At 40.8% G+C, this 25,255-nt stretch overlaps 1 protein-coding gene across 1 annotated transcript in view; it reads left to right on the plus strand.

The window, feature by feature from the left end:
• The first annotated feature begins 719 nt into the window (after window positions 1-719).
• The window catches only part of LOC126282119 (cytochrome P450 4C1-like), a 92,988-nt gene continuing 68,452 nt past the window's right edge, over window positions 720-25,255 (plus strand). Inside the window, exon 1 of the mRNA XM_049981587.1 lies at window positions 720-1,016. Coding sequence (XP_049837544.1) covers window positions 851-1,016 — 166 coding nt within the window. The 5' untranslated portion in view covers window positions 720-850. The remainder of the gene's footprint in view (window positions 1,017-25,255) is intronic.

The following is a 25,255-nucleotide window of genomic DNA, read 5'->3' on the forward strand; positions in this document are numbered from 1 at the left end:
TCGCAGTGGCTGCAAACTGCAATTTTAAGGCATCCAAAAGTAGTTTACTGTTGCCGAACGTAGTTTTCAAGCAGCCCACCAGAGTACAGCACTTACAAGGTGGTAAACAGTGATCTCTATGCTACCTGGATGTTGAAGTTAAGACATTCTATCATGCTAGCCATAGATGCTCATATTTCGTTTCTTTCCAAACTACAACATGGCTGCTATGAAATGTCACTAGAACACGAAACGCAAATACTTTTCAATTCCTCTCCCTCATAAGCCTATTACCTCATATGTTGGCATAAAATTCAAAACAAGAAATCAGTCTGCAGTTCTTTGTCACATGAGGACCGATGGAAATTTGTTTGCCTTACTACAATATGGAGGACAATGCAAAGCACGTGTATTTTCAGACACGCTGCAGTTCTATATTCAGACCCCAGACTTCTACATCCAGGTTGTATAGAGATCACTGGTGGTAAACCATAGTATTTCATATTACTGCCCCTATCCCGTATCTGTACCTCTTCCTCTATTACGAAGCCGCACAGTTGGAGAACCATGGAAATTACCCTGATTGAAACTAATAAAAGTAACAAAGAATAAATAAGTACGGTAGATTGTATGGGTATTGATTTGGTGAGCCTCGCTGCTTTGGACTGTAATGTTGTAATGTTCAAATACGAGCGTCATAAAGAAGTGCCGAGTCACGTCGCAGTTTTGGATCCGGACGGACAGATAGCGGGCTGCGCTGAGCTCGGCATTGCGTACTGCGACCGCCGAGGAGCATCGCGCAGTGCGGCGTGCGGCGGCAGGCCGTGAGCACGTGTTTGAGTGCTAGTGTGCTGGAACTGGAAGCTCGAGCATGCTGGAGGTGACGGCGCTGCTGGTGGTGTCTGTCGTGGCGGCGCTCACCGCGGCGTACATGTCCAGGAGGTGGCGCCTCTGGAGCGAGATAGACAAGCTGCCGGGGGAGCTGGCCATACCGCTGCTAGGCAACACCTACAAGGTGCCCTTCATCGCTCGGGAAGGTAAGGCGAGCGGCGCATTGTTGCGCACATATCTGGCACTGGGGTTAAAGGATTGTTCACGGCTGCAGAAAGTAAATGGAGATTGTAAACGAAATTTGGAGCCTTAGTCTAGTTAAATCTCTCTGCCCTTGCAGCTGAATAGAGGATGCTGCAATAGCCACAGTCATGAAAGTATATCTTACGTAATACACGTGGATGGGATATATTCTAGTGGCCGATTCCACTCGTCGGCTTTGAGTAATGACGTCATTTCTAAGGCAAAGACATTATGTATAATCAATCTACGCAAGCAACGGGTCATATTTGTAAGCAAACAAATGTACCATACGTTAAAACTACAATCACATTCAAGCGGTTATTTACTTAGTCATAAATTACATAGAAACTAACTGTAAATAACGAAAACAATTAAGAACAAGAATTAAAAACAAATTTTCATTTCTGGTAAGAAGTATTCTCGTAATTTATGCGACTAAGAACGGCCAGAGAACCTTTAAATTGCTTTACAGTAAAGCACACGGTGAAGTCATATTGTTATAAAATAGCGTTAATTTTATATTAATTATTGAATATAACGGGGGAAGCGCAGGAAAGTTGGGGTTTTGTGTGGGGAGAAAATAGAATGTATCGGAGAAACGGTAAAATTAAACGAATCACAACAAATTCGAAAGAGTAGTATAAAATGGAGAGAAACCGACATACTAAACTGTACAACAAAAACCAGTACATGACAAACAAATATCTACAAAAACGAAAAATGTTGGAATCGATAACAAGAATTAACCCCTGTAGGTAAAATCCACTTACAGATTCCAACCGTCTATGATTCACATGTAAATTATTTTTGCAATTATATGCACTGAAACGTAATACTATTTCTGTATTTGTAATTGCTCTCTAAAACAACTGCGGAGTATAAAAAAACTGCACTAGATAACTGGAACTGACCTTCTATAGGCTAAAGGTCAATTCTAGTTACCGATTACAATATTAGTAACTTTTTTTGCAGTAGTTCAGAAGGCCATTACAAATGCAGAAAGCATATTAGCCTATATTGTAATGGATACACGCGGTGAAAAAACGATCTAATTCAGGAATAATCGACTGGCTGGAATCGATAATAAGAATTGGCGTATATAGGAAGTCAGTTCTCGTTATCGATTCCAGCTTTTCAATGGTTTGTAATTATGGACATTTTTGCAGCAAATTTGTGGACTACGTTTTTGTAGGATTTCTTATTGATCTCAGAACTACTGCGAAAATTAACAAGTATTGTAGGTACAGCTTCCAAATTTTTCTCTATTTGATAGTAATGAAGATATTAATACCATATGCAGAAATCCTGTAACACTTTAGTGTACACACTCGTTGTTAAAACGATCTAAATAACAAACCGTGGAATGGTTGGAATCAGTAATTAGAATTAACCTATATAGGTCAGTTCCAATGACCGATTTCATATTTGTTAGACCATACTTTTGTCAAATTTCATTAATGTGTAGATTTAACAACTAGTATTAAAAGTTAACGCCGATTCATAATATTATGACCTCACCATGCGCTGTGCTGTACTGGATTTAAAGGTTCTCTGTGCTTTTCTTACATATATTACGAAAATTATTTTTTTCTTACATTTATGCTCCTCTTTTGCTATTCTTATTTATTTTCGTTACCTTTTATTCTTGTTGGTACAATTTATGTCTAAGTAATTAATCACGTAAACTGTGTAATTTTATCGTACGCTACATTCGTTTGTTTATGAATGTGATCAGTCCCTTTCAGAGATTGCCTCTATGTAGCTTCTCTGCTTCAGGTATGACGTCATTGCTCAAAGCCGATGTGTGGAATCGGACACTAGAACTGACCACGTCAATAGACTTGAGAAATATGGGCTGTAACTTATTGATTTTCGACTTGTCCCCAAACACTTTGCTAAACATTTTGGATAAAATAATTTTGGTCACTGAGTCTCATCATTGCAATTGCTAAAACAGCTTATTTGTCGACATTTCGACCGACTCCCTGCAATCCTTTGATTTTAGAAGGCAGAATACTGAAACTGCAGCACGAGTGACACCTGTATTAAAAATTACTTGTAGAAATTCTTTTTCTGGCTGGTAATGTGTGTTATGTTCTTAAGCCGAAAATGTTTACAAGGATAGGCAAGACACAGTAGAGAGTAACGTAACTTTTTGCAATACGAAATAGCGACACGACCTCCATTAATGATCATACGCACATGCCGTTCACAATTAAGAAAATTATTTGTAAAGACGTAAATTTAATTTCCTTATTCATTAAATCTGGCCATATTTGGGTAATCAGACTCTCTCTTACTTCTAACCTGACATTCAACTTGCCACTCTTGTTTATGAAGATGCAAAACTGGTTATTTTTCTGATGATACAAGTATAGTAATCACGCCCGACAAACAAGAGTTAGTTGAGGGAATTGTAAATAACGTCTTTTAGAAAATTATTAAGTGGTACTCTGTAAATGGACTCTCATAAAATTTTGATAAAACACAGTACATACAATTCTGTACAGTAAATGTCATAACACCATTGATAAATATAGACTCTGGACAAAGGTCTATTGCTAAGGTTGAATGTTCAATATTTCTGTGTGTGGGCATTGATCTGAAATTGATTTGGAAGAAAGACATTCATAATCTACTGAAACAGTTAGGGTAACTGCAAATTTTAGTGATAAACATATCAGTAAATTTGATCTATGGAACAAGTACTGATGTAATGTAATATAATATAATGTTGTATAATACATTTAATAAGACAAGCATGTGTATTTGTGTCCTGTTTATCTTGATCATCCAGAGTAACATTTTGTCCAGAAGTGAAACATAAAATCTATTAAACAAATGTGCTTTACCTACCAGGGGAACATTAATCAATGTGATTGCCGTTGTTGTAGCTTACTTCGTGACGAGGATGTGAAATAGTGCGTCTTTTTTAAATATCACCCTATATTTTGTGATCGGTAATCCGCTTGGTCTCTCACTCTTCTGTAATAGCACCCAGTGCACTCCTCGTACAGTGCGCGACATATTGTTTAAAAGCACTATTGAACTGTAAAAACGTATCAGTACTGTAAACAAATAAAATGCTGTTGCAGTTACTGATCTGCTAACTTCCGTTCTTCATAGGCGAGTAGTATTTCTATCTGCTCTTCGTCGACCCACACAAACCTTCAACTGAAGATGTGTATCTAAATGACTGGCATACTATATCTTTGTGTTTCCATTTGTTTACCGCCAGCATCACCAATTGTACGTGTAATGTTCCACAGGTACCAGCACTTGTGCTAGTACAGAACAAAGTCCGTTCTGTGTCATGTTTTTAATAACTTTCTTTTTATGTGAATGGTACTCTATGATGCGCTTACAGGTCTGGAGGAGACGAATCCGATTACCGAATGCTAAATATAGGGAGCTGATGTTCATATTTTCGTGACGAACAAACTTACATAAAAAGAGGTCATATTGGTTAATGTACCACTAGTAGCAAACAGAACAGAAAGAAACACAGCACAATAACAGAGTCGAGTTAAAGACTTGTTGACTTAAACTAGCAGGTTGGTGCATATGTTGGTAGCGTTTTTGTTTTGAATGTTGGTATTTCGGTTGCTATGGGTTTACTTAACGTTTACCATTTTTATTTATGGTTAACTGTTGCTGTTTGAGTTTAAATATTGTCATTATAACATTTGTAAATAGTGAGTGGCGGTATGGACGCTACGAAAAGGAATGCCAAGTGAAGAAATCGGAACATTTACGATCTATTCTTCTACTTGAGACCAACTGAGGGTTGACAGCACTGGAGGCACCCAGAAACATTTGCCCCGTGTATGCAGGTAATGTCATATCCTCGTCTTAAAGAGGATCGTTTTGTCATTATTGACACTCCGCCTTCAGCAAGACCTTCAGGTTTTGCCGAATTGCTTTAAACGCATCAATCATCAATGAGTTGCCTCAGTGTACTCGAGAACTGGCACATATGAAGAACAGTGATCGTTCCAACATTGTGTAATATTTGTATGCACTGGGGAAGGTTCAAAAATCTGGTTTGTCTGTACCTCATACTCTAAACCACAAAAATCAGCTGGTGAATACGTGCATCTCTGATTTACCGTTATCAATTGTCTCATGGTGATCACCGACCAGTCACGTCCAGTATCTTTACTGGTGATGAGAAATGGTGTCTATGTGGTAACATAAGGAAAAGAAAGTCATGGTGGATCCCAAACAAAGCAGCGACTCCCCGAACAAAGATAATGTTATCCATCTGATGGAAAAGCGACTATATAGTGTGCTACGTATTGCTTCCCGAAGGTGTAGCTATCACTGCTGACATTTATTTTCAATAACTGAAATGTCTTGCAGAAGCAATCCAAAACAACCTCCAGGAAGACTCCGTGGTGATGCTGTTCCAGAATAACGCTCCCCCCCCCCCCCCCCCCCTCCCGCATCCTCCTAGACCAGCAAAAACAATATATAGGATTTGGGCTGGAAAGTCATTCCGCACCCACCTTACTCACCTGATCTTGCGCCCTCAGATTTTCACCTTTCTCGCTCTGTATCGAATAACCTTCAAGGACCTACCTTTCCGGATAAAAACTGACTCCGAACATCGCTAGACGAGTGCCCTGCCTCAAAACTGCGTGATTTCTAGAAGCGGAATCGTGAAGTTACTCCAGCGTTATCAGCCTGTTGTAAATAGTGAAGGAAAATATGTTATTGACCGCCTAAAGTCACTGTTGAGTTGATTAAACTTATGGTCAAACGCTATGAACTTACGCTCCGACTCAATATGAGTGTTAGCAGCAATGGACATGAAAGGTAAGTCAGAGGAATATACGAAATAGATCGTAAAGTAAAGTGCAGGTACCGAAGTTAAGGGAAAAAAAGCAGCGTGATTGATTGAGAAGTGAAATGGGAGAGAAACCTAACTGGGGGACTATGGGAGCTTTTGGTTTACCGTTTCAGAGAGGAAAACTAGCCATATACGTTAATTTTCTTTTTTTAGGAAAAGCTGTGAAATAGACAGAAGGAAATGATTCAGTTTTTCTTAAATGCAACAGGTCTGTGCTCTGAACTGTGCACACAGGGAGGAGTGACGGGTTAGATGTACTTTCTGTTCCATAGATTGATTGTGAGGAGATCCTCAGAGATGTAGAATAGCTCATAAATAAGCGTCCGTAACACGTAGTAACCAATAAAATAATATGCTAGCGGCCCTTCTACGGATCCTGCGTGAAATGATCCTCATTGATGTGAGATAAACCAACAGATTTTAAGCATATTTCCATTTAAGTGGCAATTTAAGTAATAAACAAGCCATTACACACCAAGAGAAATGTTGTCAAAAATTACTAGTTGCAAATGTATTCTAAAACATTTAAATTTGCAACCACTGAGGTGCGTACGATAATTTTTAGGCTATTATAACCATACATCATCAAAGAGAAAATCAGTTTACAACACTTACTTACATAGATCACATTACTGCACTGACTATGTGTAGAAGCCAGATTTTTGGTAACACTCACGATTTCTCATACTGTCGGTAGGCTGTTTACGTTTTTATGTTGGTAACGCAACGTAGTGCTCTGTATGAAAATCGCTGACTGCCCTGTGTTCAGTCTGTGGCTGGTTGGACTCATTGTTGGAATATTCCCTCCTGTAGCGTTGGGCAGTTGTATGTGAACAGCGCGCATCGTTGGGCAGTTGGAAGTGAGCCGCCAACAGTGTTGGATGTGGGGAGAGAGATGCCAGAGTTTTGAGAGGTTACTATGAGCAGACGATCTGGACGTGCGTCCGTCACAAAAAGGAAATCTGTAAGACATATTACGACTTTTGAACACTATTAAGATAAATACATTGTTCTCTACCACAATCTTTCATTTGCTAACAATACTTATCAGTAGTTAGTGCCTTAAGTATTTAGAATCTTTTATTTAGCTGGCAGTATTGGCGCTCGCTGTATTGCAGTAGTTCGAGTAACGAAGATTTTTGTGAGGTAAGTGATTCATGAAAGGTATAGGTTATTGTTAGTCAGGGCCATTCTTTTGTAGGAATTATTGAAAGTCAATTGCGTTGCGCTAAAAATTTTGTGCATTAGTTTAGTGATGATCAGAATAAGAAAAGAGAGAACTGTCTTATTACGTTCATTTTTGCTCAGCTGTTTCAGTGTCAAGCAACGTAGAAGTTTACCAGTACAGTCATTCTTTACATTCAAAGGGGAAGTTTCAGTACTTACTATTAGTAATGTGTACACATCAGTCGGTTCTACATAGGAAATTCGTCAACGGAGCAGAAGCAATTATCCACCAATATATCCTTTAGGACCCTCTCAAACTAAACTTTAATAGTAGTTAAGCTGTTTATGGCTGTTGAAAAGTTATTGATGATGTATTCGCTTTATTAACGGACAGATTTACGGATCAAAGTAAGAGACTTTAAATGTTTATGAAAATTATTCTCTTTACTGGTTTTTATACCATGAACAGTGGTGTTGGTTTGGACAACTATATTATTTATGACAGGTTTCATCAGGGAGTAAATATTCTGATCAGGTATCTGAGCGTTGATTTAGAGGAAGAGAACAAACAACGTAGTCATCGGTCTCATCAGATTAGGAAAGGATGGGGAAGGAAGTCGGCTGTGCCCTGTCAAAAGAACCATCCCGGTATTCGCCTGAAGTGATTTAGGGAAATCACGTAAAACCTAGATCAGGATGGTCGGACGCAGGATTGAACCTTCGTACTCTCGCATGCCAGTCCAGTGTGCTAAGGACTGCGCCACCGCGCTCGGTCAGCTATCTGAAGATGTTTGTTACTTCAGATAAAAAGTAATTCATATTACTAGCTTTCTTACTGGAAAAGCTTCACCTTTGCTTGATGAGCTACACTCCGCGCGCCCCTCCAACCCCACCCTTACCACTCCAAAAAAAGAAAATGAAAATAATCCCGTTCAGTACTATGGATAGAAAGTAAGCGATTTGTCGTTGATTTTGTATTTATTCACGTCTGATAACATCCTTATTGCAAATACAGATTTATTTTAGTGCTGCAGCATTTCTGGATACGCTCCTCTCACCTGAATCTATTATCAATTTTTAATCCCAAGAACTTGACGCTGTCGGTATCCTCTTGTCGGTCGACATATTTTGCACAGATACTGGGAGGAAACCTCTAGAAGTTAAACTATATATAATGAGTTTTGAATATTTAGTGACAAAAAATGGGCTACGGGCCATTTACTAACATACATGAAAATTATATAAAAATTTCTAGAACTATACACGATTTGTGATTTACAGCATTGTGTTTGTCATTTGCAAACAATACTAACTACAACTAAGCAGCTGCTGATGTTACTAATAAAGAGTCATTAATGCACAGTACGCCAATGTAAGCCAATTCAAAGCGGTGTTCGTAAGACGCGGTAGAGCATATAGGAGGGATATTATAACTTGTAATCCATCTTTTACAAATAAGGAATGTTTGCACATATTCGCCAACTACACTTTTCATTCCTTGCCTTATATTTAATTTTGTATCATCCATAAATCTTCTTTTGGTGTCATCTACAAGAAGGGAGCTAACAACAAAGAATGGTTAGAAAAGAAGGTAATTTGGATGTCATTGTCAGTAGGCATATCTGCATAAGATTTTTGACTGTTGTTTCAGAAAATCTAGGTGAAAAATAAAAATGGCTTTAGAGCTTATTATACATGACGCTTTCCTCTAATAGACCTAGGACCATTTCAGAGAAATCATTCTTTTTACTGTAACACATACCTCCCCAGATCCCAGAAGACTGCCATTATTACTAATGATTTATGTTTGTGAGTTATAATCACTGTTACTGGTTCTATTTTACAGAATGTATTCTCGATGCACACGAGCACAGGGCTGTGTCCCGCAGTGCTACGGCATCGGTATTCGGCCTTTTACAGATCTTCGCCCTTGCAGCAATTATTGCTCTAAGTCTTTATTTTTTGCCGTGTGCCGTCCGCCAGCAATTTGAACGATGAACCACGAGACTCATTTTGAATTTGGGGCTTCTCGAGCAGATTTGTGTTTGCAGTTGGTGCTTGCAACATGTTATCTCTTACACAAACATTTTATCTGTATCAGGCGCTGTTACGCTGACTTGTTATCTGCACCAAGTCTTAAAGAATAAATTGGCACGCCTACCCTATCAGAAGTCGGTCACAGACTGGCGTTGAGAGTGGACGGAAGGTCATCAGCTGAAATATTTAAAGAGGTAATAATGGTGCCCCGGATGCATACCCGAAAAATGATGCTATGTAACAACGACGATATTTCGGATTTTCGAAAATACTGAAAGTACAGTACGTGCAGACGCATGTTTTTCTGCTGCTGCTTTCCGTCTCCAGCATGAGCGTAATATGAAATTAAAAAGATTACAGACAGTTTTCCGCTACTACCATTCTCAGTGTACATCAGGCAGTTGCAGAGCAGGACTCTGGCGGAAACACACACACTAGACTTGGTCACGCACACGCTGTCACGCGCGATGATCTCGTTCAAGGACGACCAGCCCCCCCTCGTTCGACGTCAATTACTGTTATCGCGCCGCTGTCGATCACGCCAACTGGAAGTCCAGTTGCGACACGTTGCCTCTCGTTCGACTGAAATGTTCGAAGTCCTTTTTGTAGCAAAGTCTGTAACGTCTAGTCGGCAATAAGTTAATCAAAGACTGAATGCAACCTCGAACAGATAAGGATGAGGCAAGAATTAAGCCATAGCATATTCAAACCAAGCATCGCTACACTAGAATGTTTAATTAGTGACGCGCACAACTCTACATTGAAATGATCGGAGAGAGGTTGGAAACCAGATTTTCCTGAATGCAAATTAAGATCCTTAACCATGACCTCTCTATGCGTTTTGTGACACATCAGTCCCTTATTGATCCGGGTTTATAAATCGTTTATAACCAACTGTTTTATGTGTAAACTGTTTATTTAAGATGATAAGACACTACCGGACATTAAAGTTTCAACACCAAGAACATTTTGTTGTGCCTATGCAATATACTAGGAGGATTACATGTTCCAGTTTATAGTTGATGTGGAGGTGATCGGGTTGCGAAACAATACGCGGTACTGTCATCTCTGGCAGCAATTCATTCGTGAACGTGGCGAATTGGACTGTGTAAAGATTGCGAATTGGTACGGACGTTGATAACCGCACAGATCAGAGCCCCACAAAACAAACTCATCATCGTCTGGCAGCATCAATGGGATCTAGCTGAGTCTTGATCATGTAGACCAGGGCGTCCAACCTTCTAGATTACGTGTACGAAATTGGAAGAAGACGAGTATTTCATAATAGCAATGTGTGGCCGGAGTTTCAGATTCAAGATATTCAGTTTATCGTAACTTCACAAAAATACGAAATTTTTATGGTTTTCTTTTTTTTACCAATCGTGTGATAGATGCTTACATCTTGGACCACATTGACAATTGGGGGCCCAAGGCGGGCCGCGGGTTGGGCACCCCTGCTGTAGGCACTGGAAGTGAGGTATAGTCTGTTCACCATAAGAACAATTCTGATGCAAACATTACCCTGCACATTCCTCTGAGTTTGCTATTATCTCGCTGGATTTTAACTCCAGCGAAGCTTCAGCTGTGTGTAGTCGCATACAATAATTACCTCAGGTTTTATGTCACAACTTACTTTTCAGCGAATGTACTGATCTACAACGTAAGCTTCAACTTGTTTTGGTAACGTACATCGACATTTCCCATCAGTCAGTTTACAATGTGTTCGTTCCTCCAAAATTTTTGTGGACTATCCTCAATGTTAACACTAGCATTGCACATAGTTATACCATTGTTGTGCTCTACCTTGGGTAGAACATCTTTGAAACATTTTAGGAACACTTCACCGTTCGTGTCTTTATGAAAATATCCAGTTTTTTTTTTTTTTTTTTACTTCAAAATCTATTCAGCGCCTTACAACAAACCACAGTTGCTTCCTATATGCTCTATAATTAGCCTTTTCCCTTTTTGCGTCGGATAGTTTTAACTCCTGTGACAGACCTACAAGAAAAGCTTGTCTCTTGTCAGTCACGGTTTTGTCAGTTCACACTCCTTGTGTCACATCTCCTGCGTTAACCCACGTTTCGTCAAGGTAATAAACTGTCCGTTCCTCACCAGTGAACCGTTGAATCCCCCTCCTAAAAAAGAAATATTCATTATATCTGCAGTCACGCTACTACTTTCGAACTGAAATCCAGTATCTTTTATCAGTTTATAAAATGTCGTTCTTCTTAAAGGTGGCAAATCATCGTCATTATTTACAGCCTCAACAAACTTTTGTACTGTAGGCGCTTCGTTGCTGATACGTTCGTAAGACACACGATAGACGTTTTCTTCTTTTTCCTGGAGTTGATAGATTACGTGCACACGTTGCACTTCGTACAAAATCACTAGTAAAGTAGGATGTTACTGCATTAAGTTCCTTTACCGGTATCGACGGATGTTTCTGTGATAACTTCTCATAAATATTGAGAACTACGAGGTTTTTTCCACTTTTGAACGGTGTTCTTCTTCCATGTTTAACCAAAGAACTCCACACAGTTTCATCCATTTTCACCGTACACATGGGAAACGCGAACGAGTGAGGAGCGCCACAGTGAATGCCCGCGTGGTTTTTAGCAGCAGTGGGGGGAAGAGGGAGGGGGGGGGGGGGTAGGAGGAAACTTCTCCCGGGTTTCTTCGTTACTAACAACGAGAGAGGCTCTTTGCAGCCTCCTACCCTCCGGATGTTTTTTCAGAATAATGTATGAAACTGAACGTTTTTGTACAGAAAGATTACCACTGACAAACTGTGGAATGGTAAGCTGTGCATTGTCACAAACAGAAGTTGGTTTTCTTCGGCACACTAGGTTTACTCGCAAATGTAAAACACAGCACTTCATTTCGGTAAAAATTTAAAAAATTAACTTCGAATTGAACCGAACCCCATCTTTGCGTATACAAACTAGTTACCACAGCCGCCACTATAACTGTGTTGACGTGATGATATTTTTGTAGTGATACTATACCATTAATCTCAAATTCATTAGGTCGGTTGGTTGATTCGAGGGAGGGGAGCAAACAGCGAGGTCATCGGTTCCATCGGATTGGGGAAGGATGGGGAAGAAAGTCGGCTGCGCCCTTGCAAAGGAACCATCCCGACATATACCTGAAGCGATGTAGGGAAATCACGGAAAACCTAAATCAGAATGGCTGAACGCGGGCATGAACCGTCGTCCTCTCGGATGCGAGTCCAATGTACTAACCATTGCGCGCCTCGCACCGTCATATTTATTAAAATATAGTGAAAACTTAAGAGTTTCGACATTTCATGTTCAAAAGAGAAGTGCGAAAATACCGACATGTAACGATCAGAATTAGCCATACCTTCGTGCACAGGATTGTTGAGAGAAAGGGACTGTACATTGAGATTTGAAATAAGAAATACGTGGTCTAAATATCTAGCATACTGAACAGAAAAAGCATTGCTGTTAATGCTTTAGAACTTCTTAAAGTCTCATTAGCGGTAGTATATGACAAAATATCTAACGCATAATTAGTGTCCACTTCCAATAGCGTAACGACACTCATGGTTGTGTACTACGACCGCTGACCAATCACCGGGCACTTCTTTGGTTACATCAGGATCGTTATTACGTTGTATACCGTGAGAGAAACGGGTATGACAGTTCACGCTGCTTATGCCTCAATGCCTGAGCGGCTCAGTCGCAGGTAAGGCAGGTGATAAACTTCGATGCATCTGCAGGATACTGGTAAAACGTAGTAAATCTACAATGGAGACCGCTTACAAATCACATGTGCTCCCCATCTTAGAATATTTCTCAGGTGTGTTGAACGCACACGAACATACAAACACATTGAAGGGGGCACGGATTCTCACAAGATTGTTTGACCCACAACAAAGCGTCACGAAAAAGTTAAAATGCCTGAACTGACAGACTCTTGAAGACAGAGGCCAGCTATTCATCGGAAGCCTACTTACAAAATGCAACCTTCATTAAGCGAAGAATCTGTACATATTCTAGAACCCTCTGCATTTAAGCAGTCGTTATTCCCGCGATCCATACGCGATTAGAATTAAAGAACTTGCGATGTGTGGCACTCTTTGTCATGCATTTCACAATCATTTTCGCATCATATGTGTTTATGTAGCTGCAAAAAAAAATGACTCTGAGCACTATGGGACTCAACTGCTGTGATCATTAGTCCTCTAGAACTTAGAACTACTTAAACCTAACTAACCTAAGGACATTACACACATCCATGCCCGAGGCAGGATTCGAACCTGCGACCGTAGCAGTCGCACGGTTCCGGACTGCGCGCCTAGAACCGCGAGACCACCGCGGCCGGCTATATGTAGCTGCAGATGTAGACCTTTCGTTAGGCGAGTTGAATCGTACAACGACGTTACTTCCCTTGCGTCAGAAAATGGGACTGCTTGTAGGAGTACGAGGATGGGCGCTCAACGAGTATTGAAGCATATTTCTTTTCTATATTCAGGATTCCACTACACCATATAATTCCCCCACTCCTTTCGTTAAAAATCCTATTTTTCAGCATAATCTCCGTTCAGAGCGATGGCCTTACGCCATCTTAATCGGTAACCTGTACGCCCGCGTGGTACCACGTCGACATCGTCATAGGAACCAACGCAATGCTGCACCAGTAACCTCCCTATCATCCACTTCCCGCTTCCCGCGAAATGCGTTACTCATTGATCCATCAGATGGAAGCCGTAAGGTGCGAGATCTGGGCCGTGGGGTGGATGAAGATGAACAGTCCAATGCAGTCTTTCTTGGGGTCTTGCGTTGCCGTGGAGAAGTTTCTCTGAATTTCTGTAGCGACGAAAACGCTGAAATCATTTCTTCAGTTTCCTGGGGGTAGCACGACGAGGGAGATCCCAGAAGATCGTTGCCATTACTTTACGAGCTGAAGGTGCAGCTTTGAAGTTTTTCTTCGGAGGAGAGATGGTGTGGCGCCACTCGATTGATCACTTTTTTTTTCCGCGCAGAGTGACCATGCGGTTAGATGCGCTATGTCGCGGCCCCTCCCGCCGGAGGTTCGAATCCTCCCTCGGGCACGGGTGTGTGTGTGTGTGTGTGTGTGTGTGTGTGTGTGTGTGTGTGTTGTTGTTGTTAGCGTAAGTTAGTTTAAGTAGCGTGTAAGTCTAGGGTCCGATGACCTCAGTAGTTTGATGCCTTAAGAATTCAGACACATCTGAACATCTGGCGGCGGGGCGGGTTAAAAAATCGTTCGTCGTACTGTTCAAAATAAAAGTCCACCTACCTCAGTACGGCTTCTGCTCGACGTCTCTTCACTCTGCAAGCGGAGATACTTACTAGACGGCGGGAAAGCAGCGTTGAAGAAAACGCCTCGTAATATCTGTCCTGCAAAGTCCGCGTAAACCCTAGTAGTATTCCAGTTCCTGCAATCTCACATACATCAAGATTTCGGGTAGTGATATGGTGCATTTTTTCTCATACTAAATGTTCAAAAAATTTGTAAATAAACCTTTTTATTTCTTCTAGCACACATGAAAATAGGCTATCAAGTCCGCATTTACCTAACTAACGTATCTACAGTTCTGGGTTCACAGTTCAAAGAACCAATTTCACACGCAAAACGGCCACATATTTATACGATTCCGACCCAATTGATGGCGCGATCTCTCAGTCACAGCTACACTACTGTAAGTGAGTTTCACATTCGGTCCTTTTCAGTGAGTTTCTTTAAAAGAAACTGCTCGCTTAATACTACATAACTGAATACAGAATACGCCACACAGAATTTTCGTAAAGGCCGAAAGTTCACACGCGAGTAACTTTCCAACAAAACACTCTCAAAACTCCAAACTTTCATCAAACTGTTCACAACTACATCAGCGTTAGTCACGACACGTATTCATTGCGAGGAACTCAATATTACTTCATTTTACACATAAGAAGAACCACTACATTTAACATGTCCTTCTGCGTCCGAAGCTGCCGAGCGACTCTCTCGATATTGCCTCACTCACAGCATATCTAACTAGCTTTGCGCTGGAACTACTTCATTATGATTGGCTGATCAGTCTAATGAACTAATGAGAATGATCCTTCGAGATCATTCTCGCGGAAAAACTCGCTTAAGTCAATCCCTTTCAGAAAGTAATTTACGTCATCCCAAAATGCAAATACTAACACTCTGTTTAATAAAACAAAAATAAATAAAATTAATCTTGAAAATAATTTAGAAAACGATTGCACTTTAAAGTGACATTCTGGCCGCCTTCTTACAGAAGCAGTCACCCCAAGACATACGTCATCAGCAAATTACATCCTTCCCACGTTCCAATTACGTAATGTTGTACATAATATAATATTGAATTTTTTCGTATGTCCTACATACACACTCTCACTCATTCTCATTTATTCACACAACAACATAATAAACAGGATGTGTATGATGTCCTTAGGTTAGTTAGGTTTAAATAGTTCTAAGTTCTATGGGATTGATGACTTCAGATGTTAAGTCTCATATTCCGCAGAGCCATTTCAACCATTTTTTAAACAGATACTATTTTTTTCTGAATTTTTATACTATGAAATGAATAATGAAAGTTTTGAAAATAAACATCCAAACTAATTGATTTGATATACTGAGACCTCTGTGAATGATTTCAAATGGTAACAAAAGATAAACTGTAATCGTTCCTAACTGAATTTTTTACCCTACGTGTCGGTTTGGTGGGTTTTAGGTAATTTTCTGAATCTCCGAAACTATTATATGTGCAGCTTTGAAATTTGGAGGAGATCTTCTTCCGAATAACAACAAATAGTCTGCCAAGTTTGAAAATAATCGGTTAATACTTAATATGTTTTATTTAGATTGGTAGGGGTATCAATATACGGTCATCCTAAGTGACACAGAAGCCCGTTCTCACGCTGGCTAGTAGCGACGGATGTGCTATGGGTCATGGCTGAGACACAAGCTTGCAGCCTCGGGCTTCACGTCTAGATATCTTACAGCAATAAATGTTATCCCATAATAACTTGCGAAGTCACAATCTGAGTATCTGACCACAGTTTCGTTTCTGGTTCGAAGTAATGTACTTATATTTCATCGCTTGCGACGATGTTCGACAAAAAATGTCACGAGGAGCCTTGTAGCGCAAGCAATACCGTACAGATGGTTCTTCATTGCTCCATATGGTCTTCAGTTAGGTGGCGAGGAATTTGCCTTCCCAAGTGATGGAACAGTGTGTCAGCTCTACCAATACAGACGTCCAGTTGTGCAGCGAGGTGTTTGACGGTGATCTGTTGATCACTTCGATTGAAATTGTCCTCACGTTCCAACATCGTAGGGGCCACAGCTGATTGCCGCCGACTGGCACGCGAGAGATCGGACAGGTTTTGCGCAACCGTGTTGCGATGATAACAGAAGCACCGTCCAATGACTCACAGTGATTTTGTTCACTACCAGGTCTCCATATACATTCTGCAAGCGCCTATGAATATCTTCGATGCTCTTGTTTTTCGCCATTGACAGCTCTTTGCTTCGAACGGACATCAGTTACAGACGCCATTTTGAAGGGTACGCTTCGCGGCACCACCTATCGGAAGTTCGTGAAACTACAGGGGCAGAAGCGTGAATATTCCACGATGCCTCACAACAAATTCCGGATGTTTTCAACCGAAACTGGGCGACAAAAAAAATAAAAAATTGCTGCGTTACTTACTGAAAGTCTCTGGTAGATCTACATGGGCAGTGCGGCAACGTCTGGAGCATCATGACCATCATTGTTGCGTCTTCTCTTGACTTGGCAGTAGAGAGAGCCACTCCTAAAGACTTCATTAAACTCAGGAGTGGCACCACGTTGTCTGCATATCGTATCACTATGGACGCGTACGTGTGTGGAGGCTTGAAGGAGAACCAAAGTTGCCGGATTGCGTTCGTCATTGTTATGCCCTTATGGCATGGTGCTGCGTTAGGTAGACAACAATAAAACGCCCGTTTCACATAGAAGTTGATCTGGACAGCAGCTCAAATGATTCAAATGGCTCTGAGCACTGTGGGACTTAACTTCTGGGGGTCATCAGTCGCCTAGAACTTAGAACTACTTAAGACTAACTAACCTAAGGACATCACAGATATGCATGCCCGAGGCAGGATTCGAACCTGAGACAGTAGCGGTCGCGCGGTTCCAGACTGAAGCGCTTAGAACCGCTCGGCCATTCGGGCCGGTTTGGAAAGCAGCAGATAACATTTCTGACGTGTTACAGTCGGCGGCTGTTTCCTGTCTTCGAAGTCCCCGTGATGTTATCTTTCAATAAGATAACACAAAACTTGAGTCTATCGGCTGTCGTTACCTACCTTAAAACAGGGTTCGTCGAATGTAGCAGCACATTCTTCAGCTCTCTCTCCACTGAAAGCATCTTGTTATGTGTTGTCGAGGAAGTGATCCCAAATGATAATTGGAATTTTGTTTCCCTGGAAATTGTTACACTCAGCTAATTGTATGAGTTCACTGATGCTCGTTGTAAACAGAAGAAATCTTAATAGTAGAATACTATAATTTGTCGATATTTTATGTGGTAATTTTAAACTTTTTAAATATGAAGCAAGTTTGCAGTCTTCACACAACTTTGAAATCTGCAGCTTTTAAGGACAATTCATCATTATAAATAACCGCAATATGATGAAAACTCTGAGACTGCTTTTAGTAATGCACGTAAATTCATTAGCATGCAACATGAACAAGATGGATCCACTTTTCAGTGATAGGCATGAAGTTACTGTTACGGCGTAAAGTCAAGCGCCAGCACGCCAGTCGGGAACGACAGAGAAGAGATGGCTGTTAGATGAAGACAGCCTATCGCACGCTGACCGACCCCTCTCCAGGACAACTCGACAGCAGTGCCCCTATGCGAAGAGGACATAAGCGCCGCGCCTGACTGGTCGTGGCCCAATTCAATTGCGGCTTTAAGACTATCACCTTGATAACAGAGTCAACTCACACTTCACCCGGACACTCTATGAGATTCTTTATATGGAGGAAACTGCTTATTTCGTATGTCGCACTTTGCTTGCGAAACATCTGTATAATTGCAAAGTTAAGAAATGTCTCTTTTCATTTTGCAATAAAACTCATTAATACAATTTGTTTGAATAAGCGATCCGAGTAAGGAGGTTTCCTATGCACCCCATATTTGACGTCGAGCAGGGAGACATAAAAGTTACCCCTACATCCGAAGTTACCCCTACGTCCCCCCACGGGTCTCCATCGAGGCCGTACCATGCCGCAACCTGTCTATCACGATATCTTCAACCCATACGCATATTTCGTATGATATTCTGCGTAATCCTACTTTGGTTAGTAAACCCTAGAGTGCCGCTTTCCGGACGTCGAGTTGTGTGTGAATTTTTTTCGGATGCCTATTTCACTTACAACTTGAAACGCCATATGAACGTGCAGTAATTTCCCCTGGATATCTGATGATGGATAAGTTCCGAAACGCATCGTATGGGCAATGAAGTCATTTTTTGCCTGATGTTTGACTTTTACCATTGTGATTGCAATAAAAGCAGAACTACTGATTGTTTTAACTTCAAGTTTGAAGTCGGATAACAAACAGCAAGAGAAATACTTTTTCGTGTGATATAAGTGCAGACTAACAATTTCCGAATTTCTTTCTCTTACTTGTTCTGTGAAACGTTACTTCTTGCCAAATTTCATCATCGGGAAGTGTCCCAAAGGTTTTGATGAGTGAGTTTTGGAGTATCAAAATATATGATATAAATGGTTGTACCTTTCGACTGCATTGACTTAGCAGTTAACGATTATTCTAGCGAAAGAGGACCATAGACCTTAGCATGTGACATCAATTTTGACTTGGTACATCTACCCGTTCCTGAGACAATGGGTCTCAACTGACTGACGGACAGATATAATAACAAATTTATCCTTCGATTGTGCCGTGAAACTTTGTTTCTTGCTAAATTTCATGATTCTAGGTCAACGGGAAGTGCCCCACAGGTTTTGATGAATGAGTTTGGGAGTACCTTAATATGTGACCTTAATGGCCTTAGCTTCTGGCTGAATTAACTTAGCTTACATTTATTTCACCGCCAAGAGCAGGTAGACCTTGGAATATGAGATGAATTTCAACTTGATACATCTATCCGATCCTGAGAAAAAGCGTTGTTAACAGATGGGCAATAGAGTGATCCCATAAAGCATCCATTTTTAACAACTGAGGTTGGAACGCTAAAAACGATCATTCTACTAAAGAAATCGATCGACAGTCTTACAGTAACTCCTTCAACGATCCTCGATAAATATGTGTGGTTAGGAGTAATGAAGACTCTAAAGGTACTACTTGTTCCTCACAGTCCTCTGAGGCGCATAGTTATCGTGAATAATTAAACAAATCTTCACGATTGAGGCACCTATCACTTTTGTGGGGCAACTTTCAGCACTGACGAGGTGATTCATTGTTGCCTGATAAACTACTGTTATAATTATCATATGTTATATATATTTTCAGCCTCTTCCTACCACAGTCGTTTCCATAGCTATTTCTACCCTAAAGTACTAATCACCCACTTTGCCTTTTTTTCGCGGTTGCTGGGAGCTCGTGGTCGCCTCGTTGCACGTTGGCTGCTGGGGCAAGCACTGCCTCTTTCTCCCTGGGCTTACAGCTATTAAAAGAAACAAAAATGTGATGGCTTTATGAGTTGTAGAAGTGACACCTAATTTGATAACAAGTCGTCAGAAAGGTCAGGTACAGCCCCTTTGCTCATTTTTCTGAATAACAGTAGCAGTATCGCAGCGACACCTACGATACAACACTATTTTGACAGTGCATACTTTTTCCTTCGGCAGACAAAACTGTATGTAGCGAAGGTTGGCAACGAGCGTAAACTTCCCATAGCGACCTGAAGTCAGCCAACTTTCACCCATCAGAAAACTGTCACCTTTCATTTGACTATTAGTACTTAATAAAAGAGCTGCTAAATCGTTATTGTAAAGTTTTTGTCGATAAATACTGCTATAGGTACACTTTTCTTCATAAGTAAGAGAGATTCTTCGATGAATTTTGCACAGCATGCAAACCATACTTAAAGGTGTACGAAACTCTAGAATTTTCCAAATTTGTTAAAAACTGTGGTAAAAACTGACTTAACAAAAGCTCTGCCCTTCATATCAAATAAAGTCTAAAACTAAAACAGGGCAAAGGACACACTAATTAACATGCTACATCAAATTAACATTGCAAGGAAGCTTTAAAACAAGCAGTAAAACTCGAATTAGACTCCGCTCCTTAAAAACACCACTTCGAAGCCTTAGGCTTCGCAAGTTCCGTTCAACAGGTCATCATAAGTTTCACAAATCGTCACAGGTTAACAGCAGAGTACGAGTCATACGCAGCTTAATTGTTCCAGTTACGCGATGAGAAGATGTCCAGCACGAGATGACGGACCCGCTACCGTTTCGCACGCAAACGCGCCGACTAATCAGCGCAATCCACCCTGCGCACGGCAAAACCGCGAGGCTCAGGCACAGCGGATACAAACGAGGGCCTGCCTTCGAAACATGTTGCCTCGTTGGACGCCGACCGGAGAGAGAGCACTCGGCCACACGCCAAGCCGGAAAGCCAAAGGCGGAACAGTCAGAGATACAAGACCAGACGAGTGTCGATATCATCGACGTAAGTTGAGCCAACTAGCGCCAGTCGCCACGGCTCAGTCACCTCTCCCACTTCGGCAGGAGGTCTCCCCTTTTCCGTCTGGACGACAGGTGTCTCCTTTCCCTGCTCGACCGGCAGTTGGACTAGGCTAAATCGATATCTTCATCGTCAGCGCCACCCACGACGCTGGTGGAACTCGCGCAAGTGGCGAGTCTGTATGGCGCTGTGGCGCTGACACCAGCTCGCTTCTTTTCGTCTGTGGTGCCTTTAGCCTTGGCTGTGTCTTGTTGGGACGACACAGCAGCCTGTCATTTGCATGGAATATGAAAAATGTTTACTGATCGTCAAACAGCAATACCACATTACAATTTTACAACCGTCTCTCATAAGAGTGTCCATCTATACACAAATTGCAAAGGTCCGTTATTTATTTCCCTTTGCATTTATTAACTATTTTTCGCATACACAAACAGATACACACACACACACACACACACACACACACACACACACACACACACACACAGACACACACACACACACATTAGTGCTCTACTGTATTCTACTGTACGTCACACTGTAGGTTACGTTTATATTGATCTCACTGTCAGTTACGTTATGCACTTTCATTACTACAGAATGCTTATAACTCAGATCTTGCCATATATCGATTCATTTATCTCTTAGATACGAAAACTCTATCTCTGGAATCAAAGAAATTCTCCCTTCAAGGACAGGAATTTAATGATTCGATTCACTGTTTTTGCTCCCAGACAAGATATATCTGCTTTTTCGTTCATAGCCGCAGAAGCAAATTCCTAAACCAACTATGCCTACTTGGAATGTATGTTTCTTAAGGCAGCGGAGAAAAAATTTCAGTCTCGATAGTTTTAGAAAACTGTCAGAAACCTTTAGTTTCTCAGTAACATTTTTGTCACTGAATCTCTGCGTTTACTCTCCTGTGAATAATCTAAACTATGCGCCATTCTTCGATCATTTTGGTTAAAATTTTTGTTTTCTTTGGAAAATATACTCTATAAACCGGGCTTTATTATCAGCTCTTAGTCTTCACACGTTGCTTCTTTTAACAGTAACTACTTTTAGATAGTCACAAGCAAAGAATAATTATCCAATAACAAAATTTAAAATTTATACAAACCAAAGAGAACCTTGTAGGTATGACTATTTTGCGATGAGTAATGATAAGAAATCAATATTCCAGAAGCTATCAGCTCTTGCATGAGCAATGCATGTGAGTCATGTGTCTCTCAATTACTGATGTTTCATTGTAAATAGAGTCCCACTGCATCGGCGACGGTTGTTCTACCTTGAAACACAGTACACACTAATTAGTGATGTTTACCAATGTTAACCAATGAGTGCAATTTATGAATGTTTAATGAAGATTTAGGATTGCTCATTACAAGCTTTTACAAACGTACTTTTACTGTACGGTGCTGCAAAATATAGTCCAGTTGTCCGTAGAGATCGCCATTGTAATTGGATCATTACACTGAGGTAATGAAAATAGTGTGTTAGCGATATACATATATACAGGTGCTGTAGTATCGCGTAAACGAGGTATAAAAGGGCAGTCTACTGGCAGAGCTGTCAGTTGTAGCCAGATGATTCATATGAAAAGGTTTCCGACGTGATTATGGCCCCACGACGCAAACAAACAGACTCTGAACACGGACCAGTAGTTGGAGCTAGAGGCATGCAATATACTATTTCGGAAATTGTTAGGGTATTCCGTATTTCGAGATCCACAGTGTCAAGAGTGTGGCGAGAATACCAGATTTCGGGCGTCACCTCTCATCACTGACAACGCAGTGGTCGCCGAACTTCACTTTACGACCGATAGAAGCGGCGGTTGCGTAGAATTTTCTGTGCTAGTACACAAGCCACACACTCATCACATAGTGTCAACATTTGCTCTGTTGCGTACATATATTGGGTGCAATACAGATAGAAATGTGTACTGGACAGAAAGATAAACTGGTGTAAGAAATTAAACAAAATGCAGTTACTCCCTAAAAATCCACAAGAAAACAAGGGCACTTATAAAAAGTCTCTCAGAAATTTTCCCTGATTGACCTCCAAAATCTTTTCGGGTTCGCCCTTTTTTACTGTAGCATATCGACCATATTTGGTCAAAAAGTGTGCCAGAGCGGAAGTAGGTTGCAACAGAGCCATACTCAGGCAGACAAGATTGTTATCCATTTTGAAGCAAAACACAGCAGGCACGTCTCAGTTATGGATGAGAACTGGACAGTGCAGTGTCTCATGCACTGCTCTCTTCAACAACTAAAGCGATGGTACACTTTTGAAATTTGTAATGTCTTCATTACTACACAATTTGTACCATCATATTTTACAATTTAAAAAAAAATGGCATACAATTTAGTGCCTTATAACCAACAGTTTGAATGACTCGGCTTTTCGAATTTTAGATTTCTTTCAGTATTTTAACATTAATTGTTACGTATATAAAGAAGGTACTTCTACTCCTACTGCAACATTAAGATAATGGGTATCGTCGCAAGAAGTCGCAAGTTCAGTCAACAGATGTTGCAGCTCTTACTGCCAAGTTAAGTAGCCGCTAAAAAATGTGACAACAGTATCTCATGCAAGCGAAATAACTCCTATAACAATATAAGACATGACAAAGACAATCTATTCGGCCATCTCCATTATTATTTGTCTTGAATTGTGGAGTTCTTCAAGTAGTTTGTTTCTTGCGAAAGGTTAACTGACTAGCCTTTTAGTAAAGATCTTTCAATTCCAAGTTCACAATAATTGCTCCTCTAGTATAAGAATTCTGCATTTTATAATGCCATGTAACGAGAGGTAAATAAATTTTTCCATGTTCTGAATTAACTTAAAATGTCAATTACTTTAATTATTTGTTAATGTATGTTTCTATTGGATATTGTTGTACACATGCGATGACCTTAAGATTTCGATCACAGTTCTGCTGGTATTTTTCCACACATCTCAAAACTTTCAGTAAACACAAAACTAATAAAAACTCTCCGACATCACATCTGTTTCCAATTCCGTTTTCCGTTCGATCATTGACAACTATCGTTAGCGAGTGCTCAGTCCTGTAGACAGCTCATTGCCCTACTGACGCTCTCAACGTCAGACTTTATACATGGTGTCAATTCGCTTTTGTCCGCAGCTCGTGGTCGTGCGGTAGCGTTCTCTCTTCCCAGGCCCGGGTTCCCGGTTTCGATTCCCGGCGGGGTCAGGGATTTTCTCTGCCTCGAGATGACTGGATGTTGTGTGATGTCCTTAGGTTAGTTAGGTTTAAGTAGTTCTAAGTTATAGGGGACTGATGACCATAGATGTTCAGTCCCATAGTGCTCAGAGCCATTTGAATCAATCAGTTCGCTTTTTCTTGTATCCAAACATTTTATGTTCTGTGACAGAAGCAGATTTCAATTTACAACTGTATTTTCTGTGTGAGTGCGTTACTGTCTTTATGTCTTTTCCGAGAGTTCATGTTTCTCGTACTCCCTACATCAATTAACGGTCGCAGGTACTGAATCAAGTAATGCGCTATTTGTGTCGAAATAAGCGAAATTGTGATCTCACATACCCCCAGGCCAGGTACCTCACTCCCATAAAATTACTGGTGAGCCAGGACTGACGCATCCTGCAGCAAGGGTGCTGCTATCCCCGTCTGCCACTTCGCATTGCGGCACAACTGCTTCTTGCGGTGAGAGTTTAGTCTGCTGACGTAACTCAACATTAACATAATTAGAGGACTTGTAAATTTCACGTCCGCTGTCAGCGACTATTTGGCAGATGTCGCACATTATTTGTTCGTCTGCGCCTGACGTCATTATCATTAGCAAGTTTTCTAATTGTTGATCATCCTTTGCTTCATTGGTTGTGTGTCCGGAATTGCAGCGCACATCATGTATCGCGTCTTCTCTCACAATCCTTTATTCCACGTATTTCCTATTAGACTCTGCTTACATCTGTTTGAAATCGTTAGACGAAGATTCTCGCGTCTCTGGAAACATTGTATTCATATGCTCTGTTTACCGTGCCTGTCTACACCATATGCATCGTCCTTCAACATTGCATGGAACTGTATTAACATTTCGTTTCATGATATGTTTTTCGATTGTCTTGTTTTTTCGCTATTTTCTTCTCTATTCTCATTATGATCTGTCTCAGTATTGCTCATATTTCTTCTGAAGTCCCCCTTTGCACAATTAATTTCCACAATGGTCGCATTTGAACCCATCTTCAGTCACTGCTGGCATAATAAAAAATGATCAACTAGATTCACTCGTCAGTTTCACTACTCTTGCGAACTAACCACACTTACACTAATGCCCAACAAAATAGGACAAAAAAAGATCAAGACAATGCAGCTTGGAAACGCCAGGACGACACAAACGATACGGAAACTGAAACAGGAATTGAAATAATAACCACATTCCGGCAACATACAGCACGCACT

This window comes from Schistocerca gregaria, chromosome 7 (assembly GCF_023897955.1).
Source record: "Schistocerca gregaria isolate iqSchGreg1 chromosome 7, iqSchGreg1.2, whole genome shotgun sequence".
Lineage (NCBI taxonomy): Eukaryota > Metazoa > Arthropoda > Insecta > Orthoptera > Acrididae > Schistocerca > Schistocerca gregaria.